This window comes from Gordionus sp. m RMFG-2023, chromosome 1 (genome assembly GCF_954871325.1).
Source record: "Gordionus sp. m RMFG-2023 chromosome 1, tfGorSpeb1-WG-v2, whole genome shotgun sequence".
NCBI lineage: Eukaryota > Metazoa > Nematomorpha > Gordioida > Chordodea > Parachordodidae > Gordionus > Gordionus sp. m RMFG-2023.
This window is the reverse complement of record NC_088775.1, coordinates 15787668-15809950: the sequence shown is the minus strand read 5'-3', so window position 1 is coordinate 15809950 and position 22283 is coordinate 15787668. Positions and strand designations below refer to the sequence as shown.

The 22283-nt window shown below is 25.7% G+C and overlaps 1 protein-coding gene across 1 annotated transcript; it reads left to right on the top strand.

Annotated features, from left to right (window-relative positions):
- Window positions 1-13477: 13477 nt before the first annotated feature.
- On the top strand, window positions 13478-21864 carry LOC135931969 (uncharacterized). Its single transcript, XM_065469290.1, has 4 exons — window positions 13478-13683; window positions 20408-20769; window positions 20815-21137; window positions 21532-21864. The coding sequence occupies exons 1-4, from the start codon at window positions 13542-13544 to the stop codon at window positions 21833-21835; spliced, it is 1131 nt and encodes a 376-aa protein (XP_065325362.1). The 5' UTR covers window positions 13478-13541; the 3' UTR covers window positions 21836-21864.
- Window positions 21865-22283: the final 419 nt, after the last annotated feature.

Genomic DNA, 22283 nt, shown 5'->3' with positions numbered 1-22283 from the left:
CATGTAATGGTCCAACCATAGAGCCATCTGTTCGTCCGGGTCGGTAATCAATTTATTATTGTCCAATCTGATTGATGGGAGAGGCTTGAATACTCTTGCACTACAGAAAAGCTTGAGCTTTTTATAGGCATCAAAAGTTCTGTTTTCTCTCATGTCTCTCTCAATCTCGAAAGCTTTCTTTGCTATGTAGATCCTTCTGTCCCTCCTAAGGAGTCTATGGATTGTCGTCCAAAGGGCACCATCACGTCTCTCAAGCGACCTAAGTTCAGCTATCAAAAGAACTGTGTCATCAGATAATCATTCATGACTCGGGGGAGAACCGTTGATGTTAGGAAGGTCATTACAGGCTCCAAAAAGATTACTCTTAAAGGAGGACCAACATGCCTCCGTAGAAACAGACTCCGATGTAATTTCACGTGCTGTCATCCTGTCTCTTAAGTTTTGGCCTAATAGCAGTTTACCTCAGGTCGTTGTAAATTTTTAGCATTAGTTGTCCAAGGAGAAAATCTGGGCTGATTAAATGTAGTATTAGTTGTCCAGGGAGAAAATCTGGGCTGATTAGATGTTGGGAGGCGTTGGGAGTTTCCCCATAAATTCTTTATGAGGAGGTTGGCTTTGATTAACTTTTGATCTGAAATATTTATATACCGCAATGCTTTTACATCAGTAAACCAACTATGAATGTTGGAAATGAAAAAGTCGATTTGAGAAGTAATATTGTTCCTCCTATAAGTTAAAGTATTACTTTCATTATGAAAGAAGAAAGTATTCTCGATTTTGAGGGAAAAACTCCTGCACAACTCCAAAAGCTTTCTACTATCTTGGCGATTTTGTTGGGGAATGGCCGCATTCCCAATTACTCCATCAAGTATGTAAAACTCCTCCTTCTCAATCCTGATATTCAAGTCTCCCAAAATTATCCAGTTGCGACTCTTAGGATGAGAGCATACAATGTTTTCAAGAAAGATGGTCTAAAAAGGAGAGCCTCTCACCTCTATTGAAAGGGGCATAAACGTTAATTAGGATCGTTCGTTTAAAATAGATATTTAAATACAACAGGCAACACCTTTCGGAAATGGGGACAAATTTGTCAACAAATTTATGCACTCTCTTACTAATTAGGAAGGCAACTCCTGACCAACCATTTAAGGTAGTGCCCGAACTATAAAGTATAAATTTATTAAAGTTGGCCATATTGTTGTCTTTAGAATGGGTCTCTTGTATCGCTATTATATCTGTTTTCTCCTCCTATTAGCCTAAGGAGAACCGTTAACTTGTTATTTAAGCCATTTATATTAAGCGAAGATAAAAGTAAGTTTCCCTTTAAACCTATCGGATGCTGTCAAAAATTCAAAAACAGATAATAGCAATTTATTTTTACTCTGATATTTAAAAATGCTATATTTAGTATGTTATAAAAGACTAACAAGTTGAAAGAGAGGAGAATCACCTAAAAAAACATAAAAGTGAAAAGTAAATAGAGCGAAAAGAAAAGATAAAGAAAACCTTAATTAAAAAATAAAATATGAAACTGCATAGAGAAAAAGCCTAGATAAAAATAAAATATGAACTGCATAGAGAAAAAAAACCTAGTCGACATAAATATTGTAATAAGAAAAGATGTAAAATATATGTGGAAGATGTAAAAAAATCATACAAAATAAAAGAATGTAAGAAGAAGACTATAGGAAAAGGAATAATTAATAAGAAAGTAAGGAGAAAAACTATGAAAGGAAAAATATTAATAAAAAGAAAAAAACTATGAAAGAAATAAATATTAGTAAAAAAATAAATAAGTTAAAACAAAAGAAAAAGGAAAAGTATACAGAAGGATGATAACCTAATCCCTAAGAGATACTAAGCTCTATAAAGCTGGATAGGATAGTTCAGCATATAGGATTCCGAGTTTTCCTAACAAAACTTACTGAAAAATTTGAGAAACGGTTAAAATTCGCTAAAATCTATCATATAAATCCTGTCACCTGTGTGTAATATGATGTTTAAGTGTCAATATTTGGCTGTATTATTATTTCTTTATTGAAATAATATATCTAGCATGTGCTATAGTAAAATTAAGGAAGAATAATATATTATTTATTTTAAATGATACTAGTTTATATATGAAAATAAAATATATATACATATAGTGATAAGTATAATTCTATGTTTAAGAAATAGAAATGAGTAAAAGAAGAGAAAGTAGCAATTAGGAAAGAAAAAAAGGTAATGGATATAGAATATAATTGATAGGAGATAAACTTAGATAGTAGTTATATTATGTGTTTTCAGATGAAATTATAATTTAGAAAAGCAGGTTATTAATAAAAGCATAAAAGGCGGATATGCCAGGCGGGTATGTCAGGAATTCAAATAGGTATAATAAACAGACCTGTCCATAATACTAGTTAAAGGTTAGTCAAAAATATTTTAGCTCTCTACCATAATATAAAAATTAAAATGCTTACAAATTGTATTTGCAATTTTTTTTTTCTCAATGGATGGAAAAGTTATCTAATTCTATAATCTACAAACCTCATAAGTCATTAGAGTATATAAATTTGTTATGTTAGATAAATATGACAATTTTTGCTTTCTTTCAAGTCATGGAGAGAGTACATTTTTAAGAGGCTAAAATCTAAGTTCTAATCAATGCAATGCTGTAGTTAAATAATCGAAAATCTAGATTTCATATACTAATTTCTATTTTCTATTAATTTAAATCAGAGCAAAGGATAAAAAAAATTATTTGATTGAAATTGAATATATTTAAGGACAACACTTTCAATTCTAATTAAAGACCCCTTTTTATAATTACCTAAAATATTTTTTAGATCTCAATTAATTTATTAATTACCTATTTAGTTATTTTATTTCATTATTATTGTTCTAGCTTGCAAAAGCATTTAGCAAAAACGTGATTTCAAGCGGAATCTATATAGTTCTTTTTAATTTTTTGTTTTTTAGATAAATTTTTAGGAACTTTCTCGCAAATTTATTAACAACTTGCTCGTATAGGTCTATATTTATTATCAAACGATTTACAAAAGTCTAAAATAAATTTTGTAGGAATGTCCTGAATGGATTTGCGAAATACTAAATAAAACTCGTTTTGAAATAGATAATTTCACATGTCACATCACATGGTATAATTCATACAATATTCATTTATTTATATACAACCATGATCTTTCATAAGGCAGGATATAAAATATTGTAATATAAGTTTCTACATTGCAAATAATACAGTCAAAACCATTTAAGAGAAAGCTTGGGACCAAAATATTAAAAAATAAGATTATCCGATTTTTCGCAATAATACGATTAAAAATCAGTAATTTATTTATTAAAAATCAGTTTGTGTTTTTTTAGAAAGATATTTATCATCTATATATTTTTTTAAGCATATAAACCATCAAACTTTGGCAATTTTTAGTTAATGTAACAACTATATATTTAAATTTGAATAAGTTTTAAAACGAATGAAAATAGTAAATTTTAAAAATTTATCTAATATTAAACATATGAATTTAGTATTTCTCATATAAATATCAAGAATTTTTAAAAACTAGAATTTTCGAACTATAATTTTTATTAATACTACCTTTGATTAAATTTCATATATTATGATACATTAAATATATTCAATTTATTTTCTTTAATCTTGTTGATTTTTTTAAAATATCTAATGGTGAAGCCAATTAAGAAAACATAAATATTAAAAAGCAAGCCAGGTCTGAAAATTTAAGTTTATTAAAAATGTTTTGTTTTAATTCACATATTTGAAATTATTTACTGTATACATAATATGATTGTATAATGTAGATAATTTTTTTGCTACTTATGGAAAATATTTTGTGATAAGAGTTATCAAAGACTTGATGGTTAATTATTTTTATTATACTCTAGTTTTCTTAGTGAACCCTGTTCCCTTGGATTATCCTGTGCTTATTCAAAAAAGGTATATCCATAAATAGCTTGATTTTTTATATTAAATTATCAAATCTCTAGATTCCCTTCACCATTTCAGATTCTAATATCATACATGTAAATTTATTAATAGGCCAAGCTGGAATGAAAGTTATTAAGGCCGTTAACATAATATTTTATTTGAACTTATTTAATTATATATGCAACACAATTATTATAAAATAATGTAAGATTTAAAAATATTATGTGATAAGAGTTTGGCTAGACTCTGGAGTAAATAATTATTTTTCTATTATATTCAGATTTCTTGGTGAAACTTGGTCCCTTAGATGATCGTTAACATATTCAAGAAAAGTAAACCATTAAGAGTCTGTTTTGTAATTAAATCAGATATCTCTAGATCCCCTTCATTATTCTCAGAGTTTTAATAACCTTCTAAAAAAATAAGATTAAGTAATTGTGTTTTTGATAGTGCTTAATTTTCAATGATTTCCTTCTTTTGCTAAGAGTTAGCGTTTGGAATGATGTTTTATTCTAAAAATAATTTTAACATGATTATAACATATAATAAAATTACCATTTTTGTATTAAAAAAAGTCAAAGGTGCAGTTCATGTAAGAAAAATCATGATTAATTTTTTTTGATAAAATTATTTTATTTTTTCACTTATCCGATTAAATTAGCGTTATTAATTGCCATATAAATGGGACCTGACAAATTTCGCAATTAACCGATTCACAATTATAAATTTAATTTCATTATGCCATAGTAATTTTTAGCAAATTCGCAGGAGTTTTTTCGCATTTAAAACACAAGCGTTGCTAGCCTTTACAATCTCAGGGGGTTCAACTAAAAAAAAATTATGTGGGGCTTCATCCCTCCACCTACCCCTAATTTGCTTTTTTCAAATTTGCTAACTCTGAACAATTATTCTGAATTTCATATTTTGTCATTTATTATATTATGCATACAAAATAAACTAGCATATAAATAACTAAAACAATATAGACATTTCTAAAAAAAATATTTTTTAATAAAATCTATTTATTACAAGATATATTTTCTATTGCTGATATAAAAAAATTATACGTTAAAAAATTACAATTGACAAAAGAGGTTAATTTATTCATACATATGCCTCGATTTTAGACAATGTTTTATAAAATATACTAATAAGGAAAAATTTATAGGCCTAACCAACTCAACAATTCTAGAAGTAGAGAATATAAACTACCAATCTAAATCAAAACTATATGGTGGTTAGAGCTTCCTCTTAGACAGGATGGAAGTTAGATAAGTAATCGTGAAAATTATTGTAAGATATTAAATTTCTAAAAGATTATATTCCATTTTAAATGATATATAAAATGACTACACAGTTGACCATTATTGCTTATATAAAATTTGCAATCATAAGCTCTCAGTAGCTGTAGTAAGAATCTTAAATTACATAGCCATGCAAATAATAGATGCTGGTTAATTTGCAGTAATAGCCATGACACACACGATGTAAACTCAAATAAGAATTTATTATGTTAATAAATTGATACAACAAAAACACTAAAAATCTTTAGAAATAATTATATAAATATATTGTAGCCTTGAGTTATTTACACGGCAACAGTTGTCATATTATAAATGAAACATTTTGTAACGATAAAATAAGAATCAGAGTGATATGATGAAAGCCATTAAGATTTATATATTATTGTTGTACCACCTCTAGTTTGTATATTATATCTTAAAATAATATTCGTTTGTGGTAATATAAAAAATAAACACGTATTAAAAATTTAACTCAAAACTATTTTTCAAATAAGGAAAAAATAGCTTTCCTAAAAACACATAAAAAAGAGAAGAAAAGATATCTGATTTATTACATCAATTGTGGGATGAATAATAATATCATTTTATTAAAATGTTTAATTTTTAAAAATATTTTTTGGCGTTAAAGAAGTGAATGCAAATTGTTACTTATATTATCAAAAGCATTTATTAATATAGTTTATAAAATATTAACTATATTAAATTATATAACTGCCAAAAGCGTCTGTAAAAGTGGCATTATACCTATTATTTTATAACCATTTATATATAATATATATTTATAAACTCTATGTCTTCTTACTTTTTATAAAAAATCTCTTATACTTATTTGGACCTTTAAAATATTAGGAAGAGGCATGATAATTAAATTTAAAAATGAATAATATAGTTGATTAGTAGTTGTGAACTCGGCTAATTTCAAAATTAAATTTATTAATTTTCAATTATGATTATATTTATTTAATTAGGATTATATATTAATTTAAATAATAAAAGTCAATTAAGCTTTAACTGTTTATCCTAAATTAATATTTAGTGAGTGCTATTAATATTCTAATTTTCCTATTCAAAATTTTGGTATCTTAAAAGGGCATCAATATTACCGCCTTGGTACGTGATCTCGCAACATCGTTTCCATTGTTGAGTGATCTACCGGAGCATCAATATAGACAGATACCCACCGGAGTATTCTTATCAATTTTATTGTATGCTTGATCTCCCACCGAAGTATCAACCTTGATGGATCATCCATCGGAGTATAAATCTCGACGGATCTCCCACCGGAATATCATTATCGAGTCCACTGTAGATTAGTGGACATTGTGTTTGAACAGCCCATGGGCCAAAAGATCGCTATCATCCTTGAATGGCTGACGAGGTAATTTTTATCCTAGGTGGCCAAAGATCGCTATTATCTTGGATGGTCCATCACTATTATTAGAGAGCAGGTCAAGAAATCATTATAATTCTTTGATGGCTCATGAGATAATCCATATTCCTATATTGCAAAAGACATTATTGGTCTTTAACCCATACGGCCACATCTGGCTCACGGAAGCCCCATTAATTTTTGCATAGGTTACCTGATTTGAGGGTCCAACATTCTTATATGTCTAAATTAGTCAAGGTTATTTATCATTATTCATTTTGCAAATGTTTATATTATCATAGTTCAATAATCATATTCCATAAACTTAAAGTAATTGTCACTTTATCATTAATAAATCTATGTTTTCCCATATTCAGTAATATTTTGTTAATCTCAATTTGTTTCAAGGACATATTGTAAGCCAATTTCCAAAAAATTAGAATATTTCAATAAAATAGATTATACCATATTTTTATAAATCAATTTTTGTCAGCAATTATAATAATTCATTATTTTATTCATGTTAAATCAAATATAATTGTTACATTTCATAATTTCCTCAATACTATAATATCAGGTTTCATGATCATAGTTCATTCATATACCATTAATATATTTTTCAAATTAATTCATCATCAACCATAATTTTATCTTTATCCATAATTTAAATTTCATGAAAATATCGAATATACTCATATTGATCAAACAAATATCACATTTATAAAATAGTTCATCCAAGACTTTTTCCAATCATTCCCCATAATTTATTTCATAAAACATCCAATAAATTCATATTACAGGTTCCTTCATCTTCGCCAATATAATAAATGAAATTATTTCACATATCACATAGTATAATTCAAGCAACATTCATTTATTTATGCAACCATGATCATTCATAAGGCAGGATATAAATGTTTTAATAAGTTTCTACATTACAAATAATAATGTCAGCCAGTTAAATACTACTCGACATTATATATACATATAAATCATATATCAATATTATCTATATATGTATTATAATTCAATTATAAATCTAATTTCTATGTTACTCCATTTTTATTGCCCCCTCCTCACCTTCAATTTTAATGATGATCTAAAATCATGCCCCCCCCCCCCCATGAAAGAAGCGTTTGAGTTCTGTCCATTCTGAGATGAAGGCTTTTAAAATAATTTTTATCAGTTTGATTAAATGTGGTATCGTCAGATCAGTTATGCTAAGCTAAATAATCCTATTTCTATTTATTTTTTCACATAGAAATTTATCATTTGCTATCTTTTAAATTAATAAATGCTATGTTTTAAACAAACTCTAAGTATTGAATTAAATAATTCTATGTAATAAATTAAAAATGCTATATGTTAAATTAAAATTTACGTATCAATTAATAAAAGCCATGTTTCAAATTCAAAAAGGCTTTGTTGATTTCATGGTCTAAAAATTCTCAATGGTTATAATAGCTAGTATATAAACTTTTTAAGACATAAAAATTTAGCCAAGTCAATTTCAGTTATTTAATCAATTAGGATATGATAATTCTATTATCTATTTAAAAGATAATCCAGTGTTGTCTTGCCTGATAGGCTAAAATATACAATTATACTTTATTGTTGTGTTCTTTTTAAATTCCTTTTTTTTAATGTATGAAGCACATACTTCTTCTTTTTTTTATCATATCCATAGCCAGCGTCTACATGGAAGGCTTAGAAAATGTCAATCTACTTTGAAAGGAGTAATAAATTTTAATATTTTTTTTATACGTTTTTCCGGTGTCTTTTAGCCATTTTATCCAATATAATGAATAGTTTTAAAAACTAGGGTAAAATTACCTGAAATAGTTTTAATAAAATTATTTATTTTATCTTAGAAATTCTTTCCGGTATATTCTTTATTCAAAAATGAAGAACTCGATTTGACTGGAAGCAAATAAAGAATCAGCCAACAATTTAAATTAAATAAATATGAAACGATTTCTAGGCTTCACCTATGTAGATCTTCAGGCTAAATTTAAAAAATTCCCTAATTGCGTGGCTCTTTTATCCAACAGTACTGCTGAGTGTGAAAGGGGCTTTAATCTTATGAATTTAATTACGGTAGATAATGGAGCGAGTTAAGAGTAAATAATTTATCATTAGTGTTCAAAAATATTAATGGACTTTCGATATCGGAGTGAATTCTATATCTATATGTAGAAATATGGAAGGGATTATCCCGGGACGATTAAAATATTTTCAAAAAAATGCTCCAAAAAAAGAGAAGAAATGAAAGATTTATGGAATTTTTTAAAATTAATATATTTATAAGTTTTTTAATTTGTATAGTAATCATAAATTTGTGATATTATTCTTTAAATATAATAAAAAAATGTATTCATATTCGTAATAAAAAAAATCTTTTTATTTATATCTCATTTTCTGATAATATTTAAAAAAATCGTAGCCCCCTGCCAAATTTTTAAACAATACATTACTGTTCATAGGTAATACTATAGTAAAATTTAAAGTTATAGCTCATGGATAATATTTAGAATACGGTTAATACTTAATAACAACTAGTTAATCATCACCAACTAATGATTATTTATTATTCCTGAACTAAATAATCATGAGGTCTGAAAGAGTCTAGAATTGTTTTGAGATTGTAAAAGGTGACTAATTGTTTAAAATAAATAATATCGCGACCGAAAGATGTGAAAATTTTTTATGGGGATAGGAGTAGATTTTGGATGGAGTTTGCCTCCAATGAATTTTCTTCTATATAAGCCCTGTCCATGGCAACAATTATGAATCTAGATAGAGGTATCCTCCTTGTAATGTTTGCCATCTTTAATAATGCTCTAAAGTTCTGTTGGTCTTTGCTGTATGATACATGTATTCAAATCATTTCTATTTTAGAATCTAGCCACCATTCATTTCTAAAACAAATCATAAATTCTGGTTAAAGTCTTTTGAGTAAACAATTTTGAAGCCTTAGTGAATATATCTTGGCTCTGAGATAGTTGTTGATATTTTCGCTTTAATATGTTTTCTGAGATTTGAACTGCTAACTGAAGTATAAATTTTAGCATTAGAACATATGTCACAAATAGGCGGGAAATTAATTCCTGAAGCTATTATTATTAGTCTGAATAATTTTTAATTTGTGGCTAGGGAAAAGTTAATTTTTCATCGGAATTCGTCATGCATTTTTATATGCATGAATGAATAACATTTTATATTTAATTTATAAGCTCTTTTTAGAATTTGACTTTACCTGAATCGGATAAGATATAATTTAAATTAAAAAATATTTATATAGTATATAATAAAATAATGTATAATATGAACTTATAGTTACATTTAAGTTCTTCCATCTTTTTTTAAGTGATGATACTCAAAAAAGTAATTTAGTTATATTAAGCGTTACTTTCTATATATATTTTCCACAAAAAGTAACGTCTTTAGTAACGATTTTATCTTTAAACCCCCTCCTCCATGACTACTCTATCCTAATTCTAACTTCGCTATTCATATTATAATATTTAGAGAAGAATATACCTTTTTCTCCTTTCGTTTTTTATTAAGAGGATCACTTCATTCTGTCATACTTTTCCCATTTTAATAATTTTGTATAATTAATTTCGTCAATATATCGAAATACCGGCATATTTTTTAAATTATATTGGTGGGGAATAATCCAAAAGACTTGAATCTATAAGGAGACATCATTTCTGTGGCAATGACTTATCCATACTTCCAGGAAAGATGTTTTATCTCCTTTAGAGCACTTTACAATTTTATACTCGCATTCTTCATAGCTATGATTTTCATTGCGACAAGTGTGGCATGGATTTTTCCCCATAAATTCACTTCCTCCTTTTTCTTGATATTGTTTTCTATGAATTTAATAATATTTATTACAATGTCTAGATTTGTAATCTTCTATTATTTATAGACGAAAACATATAGACGGAGCCCAGGTTTAAAAAATAAAATGGGAAATAATGTTCTCTCTTCTATTAAAATAAAATCATTATTATAATTTCTCTATTGGATGAGCACAAAGTATAGAAAGATTTTTATTTCATAAAATTATTTTTAAATGGGCTTAATTTGTGTTTCAATTAAAATTCAAGGCCTGATCTGGGCCGAAAATTTAATTCATTTTAATTATGGTAAAACTTGTTTATATTCGACTCTTTAATTCGGACAACTCTCTCATTTAAACAAAATGATTGCCCTAATCAAATTCCTATTAACTACAAATATATAAACGAAATAAAATATTGTAATTTTTCTTTTGATGTCATGATAATTAACTATTATATTTCAAGGATTTCTGAAAATTTATTTCATTCTATAAAAAATATATAAATTTATGGTATACACAGAATATTTTATCGATAAATCGATTAAATAAATAAATAGATAAAGTTTTTTTTTAATCCACAAAGGTGGACAATTTTCATTTTTACATAAACTATAAATTGTATACATTAATCTATTAATATGAATTGACGCTATAAAGATTCATTAAAATAATATAATCATAAAAAATGCAAATATAAAATTTGATAAATAATAATTTTTTTTAAAAAAAAGCTTTTGATTGAAGAATAACTGAATTTAGGCTATTGTGACGGAACGGGTGTCGGTAGATAGTTTCATAATAAAATTTAATTTTGAACCTAACCCAGCCCCATATATGTGTTTTATAGAACTATAGGATAAATAATTATATTTTAAAACGAATTTGAAAAATTATGAAATTTAGCTGTATACATTTAAAGCAAACCCCTAGCCAAAATCAGGCCTTCGGCTAAATTTAATATAACTTCTACACTATATCAGGTATTTCCCTATATAGATTCCTTTTATTTACCATATTTTAAATATCATTTTAATATGTGATTATTTACCAACACCCTTTTCCCATAGCAATAAATATTAAATTTACATATCTTTTACCAACTCCTAAACGGCTTCATATAAAATGAAAGGTTTGAGTTGTTTTTTTAGGCTAAATTCTTGGCTAAGGCGTTTTGTCTAAAATTAGATAATACAACAATACTATTCATTCTTTGTCTAAAATCTTCTATTAAAAAAAGATATTTTTTTTCTAAATTTTAAAATCTATAATTTATACCAAATTATTTTTACACTTTACAATTAATTTAAATACTTCCCATTTTAATTAATATAAAATTGCCCAAACTTATTATAATTTGAAAAATATAAATTAATATTATACTTACTTTGTTTTCGTAAAAATTGCACAATTGACAAATTTTAGGCTATAATTTATCAAATGTTATTAATTTCTCGAACCTTAAAAAAATTAATTATAACGAAAAAATGATTTAGGCCCCTATTTTATTTTTAAAATTAGCTTATTTTACTTTTTTCGTTAAATTTACGAAAATTTATTAATTTTACTTTTGATATTTAGGTCAAAGTCAGAGTTTTAATATGAATAAAAATCTGAAGTGATATCTCAAAAATAAATTAAATGGGTTAGCTCTTCTAAATAAACACATATGATGTCACCAAAATACTGATGAAATCATTGAAAAATTAGTTCAATCACAAAGGAGATTGCATATATTATTTTTATAGTGAATCACTAAATTTATAAAATTTTGAATGTTCAATAATAACTACTAAAAATAAAATTGATCCGTACACCCCCCCCCCTCCCATTCCCCCCAAAGAAAATTTATACATTTCCATTTTATTTTTTCGAATAAATAATTTTTTATGATACTATCTATAACTATACATAAATCCTAAAATCAATTCTAAAAAAATATAAGTTATAAGTTTTGTTATATAAAGCACGATTAGTGCAAATAAAATATGAATAGTTTGCAATTATTTGATTCATTCGAATATGAATAGTAAACTTAGATTCGCACATGAACACTAAGTTATTCAAATGCTAATATTTCATTTCATTTCGATTTGATTTGATATTATTTAATGAGTAATTTTTATAAATAATAATATATGAAATATGAAAAATGGTAATAATATTTATCTTTATATACGTTTTTGAAATTATACTACTTTTAAAACACAAATTTAGAAATGATTTACTATAGTAGTAGTAGATTTTCTGATCTTCAAAAACGAGATATTTAAAAATATTTTAAATTTGTTATATTTAAATAATTTCTCTCTTCAAATGAATAGGGATATTAAAGTATTACTCTTTAGACCTTAAGGCCATGTGATAAATTAAAATGTGAAAAAATTGGAAAAAATCGTAAATAAATCATAAAAATTTAAATGAGACTTCAAAGAATATATAACTTAAATGTGTTTTGAGGCTTAGCGCTATTTTGAGCTATAAATATGATATTATATACAATACCCACTCTAATTTTAATATCTCATACAAGTAACTAGATTTATATAAAAAAATTTAATGTATTATACCTTGACTAAACCTTTTTTTTAGACACATTATCCCAACCTGGAAAATGCACATAATAGTGAAGCTTCCCCAATTTTCAAACATATTTAAGATGTTGTATCTACATAACTTATACAGAGACATTTTATATTTGGCTTATGGAGCAAAAAAAATTGTATATCGAGAGAACACAATATACTAATTACTAATAATTTAATAATAACCATAAAATAATTAAAAGAGTATCTTGATTTGATATCCTTATTATGAAAGATTTCATAATGCTTAATATCATATAAATTTATATTATTCTCCATTTTTGGCTATAGAATTATAATTTACATTATTATTATAATAAATTATTTATTTTAAAAATAATTTGTTTTTTTTTCTTTCCAAAGTTTTTACAAAAAATATAAATAATTCAAATCAATAAAAAAAATTTTGCATGAATTTAGGGAAATCATTTTTTTTTTTTAAAAAATTGAATTTTAAATCAATTATACCAAAACCAATTGCATAATGGGAATATTATTTTTGTATTACGATCCCATGAATGAATTTGGAAAATACAAGTTGGTCATGGCTCATAATAGGGACGAAACAATGGAAAAACCTTCAGAACCGGCTGATTTTTGGGAAAATAATTCTAACATTATCAGCGGTAAAATTATTAATACATAATAAAATGATCTCAATAGTCATCTAAGAATTTATTATATGGAGCCATAATTTTCTAATTTACAACCAATAATATAATAAAACCGATCTTTTCGAGTCTACCCGCCCGAATTCGGACTTGGGTTGGGTGAACCAAACTTTTTAAATTTTGATTTTAGGATTGGACCTTTTTATTTAGCAATCATATATAGTTACTTTTTACCTAAGCTAAGAATATACCAGAACGTTCCAGCGTTTGAGAAAATATAGAAATTATGGAATTAGTTTAACTAGTTAAGAAGACGATAAAAAACATTTTAATATTACAAACGTTCGAAATGTTGAAATGTCGAAAATTTTAGAATTGATTTTGAAAACGCGCTTGCTATCTCTTTTACCAATTTACGCTTGAACTCTTAAACGTTAGAACTATCTATTGTGTTTTCAACCTTACAATTTTTAAAATCTACATCCTGTGTATTAAATGTGTATATCTATAAATATTATGGCGTGTATTTGTTTATTTTTTTCTTTATATTTTAAAGCAGCTTTAGAAAACTATCAAAGTTTTTGCATTTTTTTCCCCCGCTTATGCTTGTTAGTGTTGCTATAAAGACCTCGATTTACGTGGTTTTTTTTAAAAATTAGTCAAAATTATTACCTAACTATCAAAATTTCGCAAAAACATGGCAGAAAGGTTTGGCCCTCTCTTAATGAAATCTCGAGGCTAAATTTGATTTATCCGTTTTTAAGAATTGACGAAAATACCAGCTTAACCTTCGTTTTCACAAGTAATGTAATGATTTTAAAATTTTTAAACAAAAATCGGACTAACCTGAGCGAACGGAACATAATTTTAATATTGTTTAGGCCAGACTAGGAGAAAAAAAATTAGATTATTTTTTTTGGACCTGACCTATATGAAGTATTAAAATGATATGATATAAAGATGGAGATTAGAATATCCCATCTCATAAAAAATAATAGTAGAATAATTTTAAAATAATCAATATTTTGGCAGACAAAAGATATTATAACCGAAACCATACATTTATATTTAAATTATAATGATTTTTTTTAGGTGAGATAAGGTAAATTCTAAAAAATTTTATAATACATATTCTATCATTTATTTTACAAATTCGAAGACTCGTATATATTGTATAATGACCTTTTTGATCATTAAAAAGAAAGGTAAAAAATAATATTTTATAATATGATTTTTAAAATTTTTTTCCAATTAATTATATTATATACATATAATAATGTCTAATTTTTGATACGATTACGTCATAGCTAGACGGGGTAAAAGAGTATACTTTGTCTTAAATATTTTTTATAAAATATCCTATATGACCCAGATATTGAAATTAAAGATATATTAGGATCAATAAAATTTAAATAGTGTTGTTAATGTAACATTTTTAAATGAGCACATAACTTTAACTGAATAAAATATTAACCCAAAATTATGTACTTTTTTAGTGTAACTCTAACTGTGTTTTTATTCAAGTGTTTTAAATGTGACTTGTAACTAGTTACTTTAAAAAAAATTGAGTTACTTATTCGCTTACTTTTTTGAAAAATATAACAAACTAGGTAACTTTTTAATTATGTAACTTGTAAATGCAACTATAAGTAACTTAACAATAATAATGTTCAAATGGTAAGGTGCTATACAAATACACATGTTGGAACACAATATTAGTAAAATCCAAGAGCCAATCTTCAAAAATTAAAAAAAAATGCCTTATAAATTATTTAAAATTTTCATGATTCCAATATGCTCCTAGTGCAATGATTATAACATTCTTCCAATTTTTTAATATTTTTTTTTAAGGAATGATTTAATTACATTTAAAAAAATTTATGGATTTCTTTTTTCAATGTAAGCGGAGGGTAGAGTCAGGACTAAGCGTTTAGGGTGAATATGATAATTTTTTTAAATCTTATAAATTTTAGTAACATATTATTAAAATATAGGTATTAATTAGTATTAGCCAATGATTTCTTTTGAAATTTTTGTTCGTGTAAAAATAAAAATGAATTGTGTTTTTAAATTCTATATATAATTGTAAAATTTAAATTAAACAATTTCTTATCAAAGATTTAATAAATATTATTTTACAATAAATAAAAAAATAGAGAGATAGATATGAGCTAAAAAATAAATGTGAAATTTTACAAAAAATAGGAGTTAATTTTTTTAGAAAGTATTATTTATATCATATCAGGTGTTATACTTATGTTTTGTATAATTTAGGATGCAATCTCTATTCTATCTCTCATTTATAAATAGTAATTTTTCGGAGTTTGAAACCCACAGACGTAGATGGGGAGGCGGGCAATTCCCCTCTCTTTTCATAAATTTATCTATTCTCGTGATTATATTATATTAAGCTATTCAAAGCCCCTCACCAATCTCCTTTCTTCCAAAAAGGTCTACTAACTATAAACAATCATTTGAAAAAGAAAAATAGGTAAAGTTAGTCATTGTTTAAAATAATGAAATTCAAAGTTTTTAGATAAAAATACATTTAAAAAAAAATGAAAAACCAAAACTATTATTTTAAAAAATGTAACATACCCTGCATAGGTCTTATCCAATAAAATTAATAGGGATAACCCCAACTAAATAGTGCTTCCCCTTTCACTTAAAAAAATCTTGGCCATGCATATGTTGGAATCGATATCAGAACCCCTCTCCCTATTTTATATCTTCTAGGAATTTGGACTAACAGAAGTGCAAACTAATGTTATTTTGTTAAAAATGTTGTGTATAATTCATTTTGGAGGATTTATTTATTTTTTTAACCCTTTCAAAATTTTATTTTTCAATCCTTATTAGCAAAATTTGGAAACAGAACGGAAACCTCATAAACAATATCAAATTTCTGAATCGGAACCATACCCGGTACGCTTTTTTTAAATGAAAAAAACATTCAGGCTACATCTCTCGTAAGAATTTGAAATATCTCTTCTGAATAGTGATTTTTAGATTTTTTAAAAAATATGAAGAAGCTTATTTTAAAGATATCATCAATCACCTAGTGTTAAAATCTATCATTTAAAACAAAAACCAAAAATGGTGTCCCATGCTGTAATTCTGAATATAAATCAGAATTAGTAAAATTAAGCCCTCCTAGAATGCGGCTTCAGAACTGAAACCACCTTTTTAGTCCAATTTCAAACCATGTTTTCAAGTATTATAATTATTATGTATTCAAAAATGTATACTGTGGTATTATGAGAAGGGAAACAAACGAGGAGTTCACATTTCGTTGCAACCCCCGGGCAATAAGCAAACTAAAAAATATGTCACTTTGTAATGGTCTTCCTCACTTAATTATTGGGCCGGTTAGTATTAAAACTCAATTTCCTATCTTTTATTCTCCCTTTTTCAATTCAGTTACTATTTAAAATGTCCCTATCACGATTTTATGCCACTCACTCTATATACCAATCTAAATTTTTTTTGGCTCACTCTAAAAGTTAGAGCTCACTTTTTAGATTATTTGTCAGTATATTTTCTTTCCGATATAATGGGCCTTATCTCATCCCTCTAAAATTTATTCCTCCATTTTGTTTTCTTTTTTTTAATCTCGTTTATTAATGCGTAATGCCTTTTTATTTCTTTATTTTTTTAAAAATATTTTACAATGATATTTCTTTTTATCTTATCGATTTTAGTTATTTGAAATAGGTTTATGTTAAAACTCACTGCCATTTATATGGTTTAAATTATATAAAAATAAATATGGTATATAATTTAATGAATTGGTGCAGTAGTTCAGAAGTATTCCAATTAGCTGAGACTCAGCAGGTGTATCGGGTGTGAGCTCAACTTAAGTAATTAATTAATTATTTTTGTTTTGTTCTGCCAACCTTTCGAAGGTTAATTATTTGAAGATAGAGTAGCATAGATGGAATTTGTAGATAACTATTTCGTTATAAAAGAGGTTAGTAGAGGAATATATCAGTCAGAAGGATGTGTAGTTAGGAATTTTGACTAAGTGGGAACAAAATCATCGAATGAGCATTATCACTGGAAAAGAACCATTAAGAAAATACTAGACAATAAAGTATACACATTTGACGAGAATATTCTCCATCGTTTTAAACGATCAGGTCGGGTTTTATGGGATGCCACCCTATTTTAGAGTTTTTTAAGATATGAGATATGATTTCATAATATAAAAGGTCATTGCACCTTAGCAAATGCCAATCATTATATAAAAAAAATTAAAAGTTGTGTATGCGAAAGTCATAGTAATAGAAGAGATTTTACAAAAGCTGTTAGTGCTGATCCGAGTCAATTTACATTCTAAAGTGGTTGCAATCGATTAAATGGATCCTTATTCGGCGTTTCTAATTAATTTGATACTGAATATTGGAAATAATGCTGTGAGATACCCTACTTCAAATTCAATGGTTATGAGGTGTAGCAGAATTGGGATCTGACTAATTCTGGGTTAAAAAGTGAAATTAAACAAAGTCTGTGTTATCCAGGGAAAGGTTTTTAGATATTTTTTTGAAAATTTTCAAAATTCTCATGGGGCTTTTCAAATTTTTTAGGGGACTTGAGCATCTGTATCCCCCCCCCCTTCATCTAGTGACTCTATTACCTCATATTTTCATTATTATAACACACATTAAATTTAATTTCTAAAAAAAACTATTTAAATGAGATTAAAACGTTTTTAAAAGCCCCTCTCCCTATTTTTTTTTAATTAAAAATGTCACGCTTTTAAACTAGATCCGGGAATGCCTAACTCCATTTTGGCTACTAATTATATAAAATTATATGTATATTATAATAAAATATTTCTTTTTATTAAAGTTGGCAAAAAATATAATATTATAATTTTTTATAGTTTTTTCTTTATCTTCTTCTTATTGTTATTTTTTATGACTTTTTATTTTAAACAATACTAGCAAACAAAATATTTTAAAAGAATCAATGTCAAGATTTGAATATAAATTTATCAACTTTATGTCAAATATTGAGATATTATTGGAATTCTTTTTATCGATATCACTACCTTATAATAAATTGAACGTAAACATAAAACAAATGAAAAAATATCACGATTTCATCGTTATTTTTATAGTCTTAAAGCGTATTTATTTTTGTAATTAAATTATTTGTCATAAGCTTGGGCCAAAATCTATTTAGATAAATTGATTTATTAACTCTATAGAAATAATCTACATAAATAATTAGTATGATTATGATATAATTTTAAAAAAATATTTGGATTATAGAAGATTTTATCTTCCAATAACTAATAAAGTATTTTATTATATTGGAGATTTTTCAGGTGGATCGGTTGTTATAATTTTAAATTTAATTAGTAATATTATAAAATAAATCATGGTTTTATTCTATATTATTTTAATAATTTTGTTTCATTTATAGATTATTTCTTATAACATGCTAAAAAATTAATTAATTTTAGGTCTAATGTTTTTTTATCTTGATTTTCGGATCGAGTAGAATTGGGAGTATGGAATTAATTTTATATCCGGATTTAGTCATTACGGTTATCGAGGAAATATTTTTATTCTAAAGGTCGAGGTTGGGTTAAGTTGGTTTGGGTTGAAAATATTTGTCTCTTGCAGGTCATATTATATATTACTACCATTATTAGAATTTGAAATGAATTATTTATTACATTTTTTTTAAAAAACTATTTGGTAATTGAACTTGTTTATTAGATTTAATAAGTTAATAGTCAAATTTTAATTAATTTGTTAAAAAATAAAAAGTAGGTGAAAACTTATGATTCCAAATGGCTTTGCTCTAGGAAATCTCTAATGTTATTTTAAATTGCTTTAAAAACTTGAGGGGTCTTATTTATATGGTCATCTTCGAATTTTCGATTATTATTAGATATTTAAAAGGAGAAAACTAAGCAGACAATAAATTATTTAATGTGCAAACTTTCAAAACTTTTAGAATTAATCTAAAAGCCCAGATTGATTATACTATTTTTAATATTCGTTCTCAAATGCTAGAACGCTCTGGTATGTATTAGCGTTCTATTTTTTTTTACCGATAAAATCTTAAATATTTATTACACTTTGTTATGGGGCATAATGTATATTCTCTCACTAAATTTAATTCGTTTTTGTCTGTCCCTTTCTATATTTTAAAACAAATTTGATATATCACAAATTTCAAAACTCGTGTATAATTTTTCTATAAGCATTTCAACCAAAACTGAACCCTTTCAATTTTTCACTCTTGAGCCGACGGATTGGGTCCATGAGATAATTTGAATTCTCTATTATTTAATTTGAGAAGACATCTTTTCGGGTATTATTTTTATTAAATTTAATGAATGATGGAAGATTTATTTTTTGCGATTGAATAAAATTCAAATACTGACGATGATAAATAAAATTTATAAAGAGATGATCAATATTTATAGCATTATAATGTATTTCGCTTTAGTATAGTTTAAATAAAATCCTTTAAAAAAAAATTTTTTAATTAATTTTTTTTAAACATTTTTGATTGATATTTTAAATACTTGATTGGCATTTAATAAATTAATGAGTTTTTAAATTCTAACTAATTATTTGACATTGAACCTAACCGGATTCATGATTTTGATCTGAGGTTGAACCTAATCTGAACCTGTTCAAATAATTTTGTGGGTTCAAACTTTGAACTTGGTATATTTTATGACTAGTGGATTTTGTATAAACTATAAATTATATAGGAAGCGATATTTTTCCCCGCAATGGACGCAATTATTCCACAGATTCCACATCCAAAAAGGGAACATGTTTTGGGATTGACTTAAGAGGTAGAGTTGGCGCTTTTTTGGATATCGAAAATAATTATAATAGGCATAACAAAGGAAACGATGAATATGCACTTGAACCCGGGAGTGCAGCATTAAGAAATTTTTTTGATTTTACCTCGAAGTCGTCGTCTAATCAAGACATGCCACTCGAAAGCTACCAGGATGCTCTCAAAAATGCTCGAGACAATTATAAAAATTACCAACCTTATCAAATGATAACGGGACAATGTGGATCTTTCTACCACTCCCAGCTTCAGAAGCAAAATTCAAAAAGAGTAAATAATAATGTTTTTATTTATTTTTTTTATTATTTTTTTTAGGTATTATCACGTAACGACGATTCGGGATTTTTAGTACAACATTATGATGACAAAAGACCTATTGACGATGAAACTAACAAAGGTTGGCATTTTGATTACACAAATACATTATTGAATATCAAGGAAGAATTGAAGTCGGGAACCATACACGCCTTTTGTAGTTCCCGACAAAATCCACATTCCGATAATCCATCCAAAGAATGGAGAAAAATTTCAGAAGGCAAATTTGAATTTATGAATATAATACAGGAATATGGTATGGATTTGACTCAATACAGTCAACTGGCTAAACGAATACTGGAATTGATGAAAAATCAATATTTGTAAGCCATATACATGTGTTTATTTATAATAAATTGATGGAATAAGGTAAATGGATTATATATCCTGGTATGCTTTGATCAAATAATTTTATTCTAAATTTATAATTTTCCTATAAATAATATCGTCATTTTTAATTCTCACTCGATCCTTTTCATCATTTTAAATTGTTTATTAAAATATAAATTACAAAAAGTTAAAGTTATTATTTGGTTAATAGATTCTAATATAATAAAACTAATATAAAAATCGTTTAAAGTTATACAAAAAAAATACAAATTTAAAAACTTAAAAATAAAATAAAACATATTTTATGAATATTTTTAAAAAACTAATTGACTATTTCATTCAACATTAATAATCTTTTTATATTTTAAAAATATTTTATAAATATAGTTTCCTTCCTGACAAAAATCTTGAAAATGAGCTAACGTCTTTAGACTACGATTCGGAGGACATAAAAAGCAAAAGTTCATTATTCATTGCACCCAATTATATTGGCGATAAAAAAAGTGTTCCTCAATATCCCAATTTAGAAGAATACTATGGTACCAGGAATATAAATTTATTACTCATCGATGCCAATAATAATGTCGATTTTCTTGAGAGTCTGCTATACTATCCAACATGCCTTAAGAACCAAGTATGGAATTCTACTAAATTTTCTTTTAACCTTAAAGTTGGTTCTCATATCCATTAGGAGAAAAAAGTGATTTAATCGATATTTAATCAGACCAAGATAATCAAGATTGATAATTATATTAATTAATAATATATATATATATTAAAATTTTCGTTAATATTACGTGTATTAGGTTCATTATAATATTTGTAAAATTTTAAATTTATATATTCCCTATAATTTATGAGATAAAATTATGCATATAATAATATCTAGATACAGATTATTTAATCAAAAATCTATCTATATACAGATACAGATACCACATTTTTATATCTAGATACAGGGTATCTAGATCCTTTAACAACTCTGTAAAATTGTATGTAAATAAATAAAATATTTTTTTATATCATTAAAACGACTTTATAAAAAAAATTTTAAATTTAAACTTGCTCATTATAAATCAATTTAATTGAATCGATTTTATATAGCAAAGCTATTTTCTAATTATCTCTATTAGAGATCT

Excerpts from the sequence above, each read along its gene's own strand:
- LOC135931969 (XM_065469290.1), top strand. The coding sequence starts at position 13,542 with ATGGGAATATTATTTTTGTATTACGATCCCATGAATGAATTTGGAAAA. Across the intron at positions 13,684-20,407 it reads TAATTCTAACATTATCAGCG|GAAGCGATATTTTTCCCCGC; the intron begins GTAAAATTATTA and ends TAAATTATATAG. Across the intron at positions 20,770-20,814 it reads AGAAGCAAAATTCAAAAAGA|GTATTATCACGTAACGACGA; the intron begins GTAAATAATAAT and ends TATTTTTTTTAG.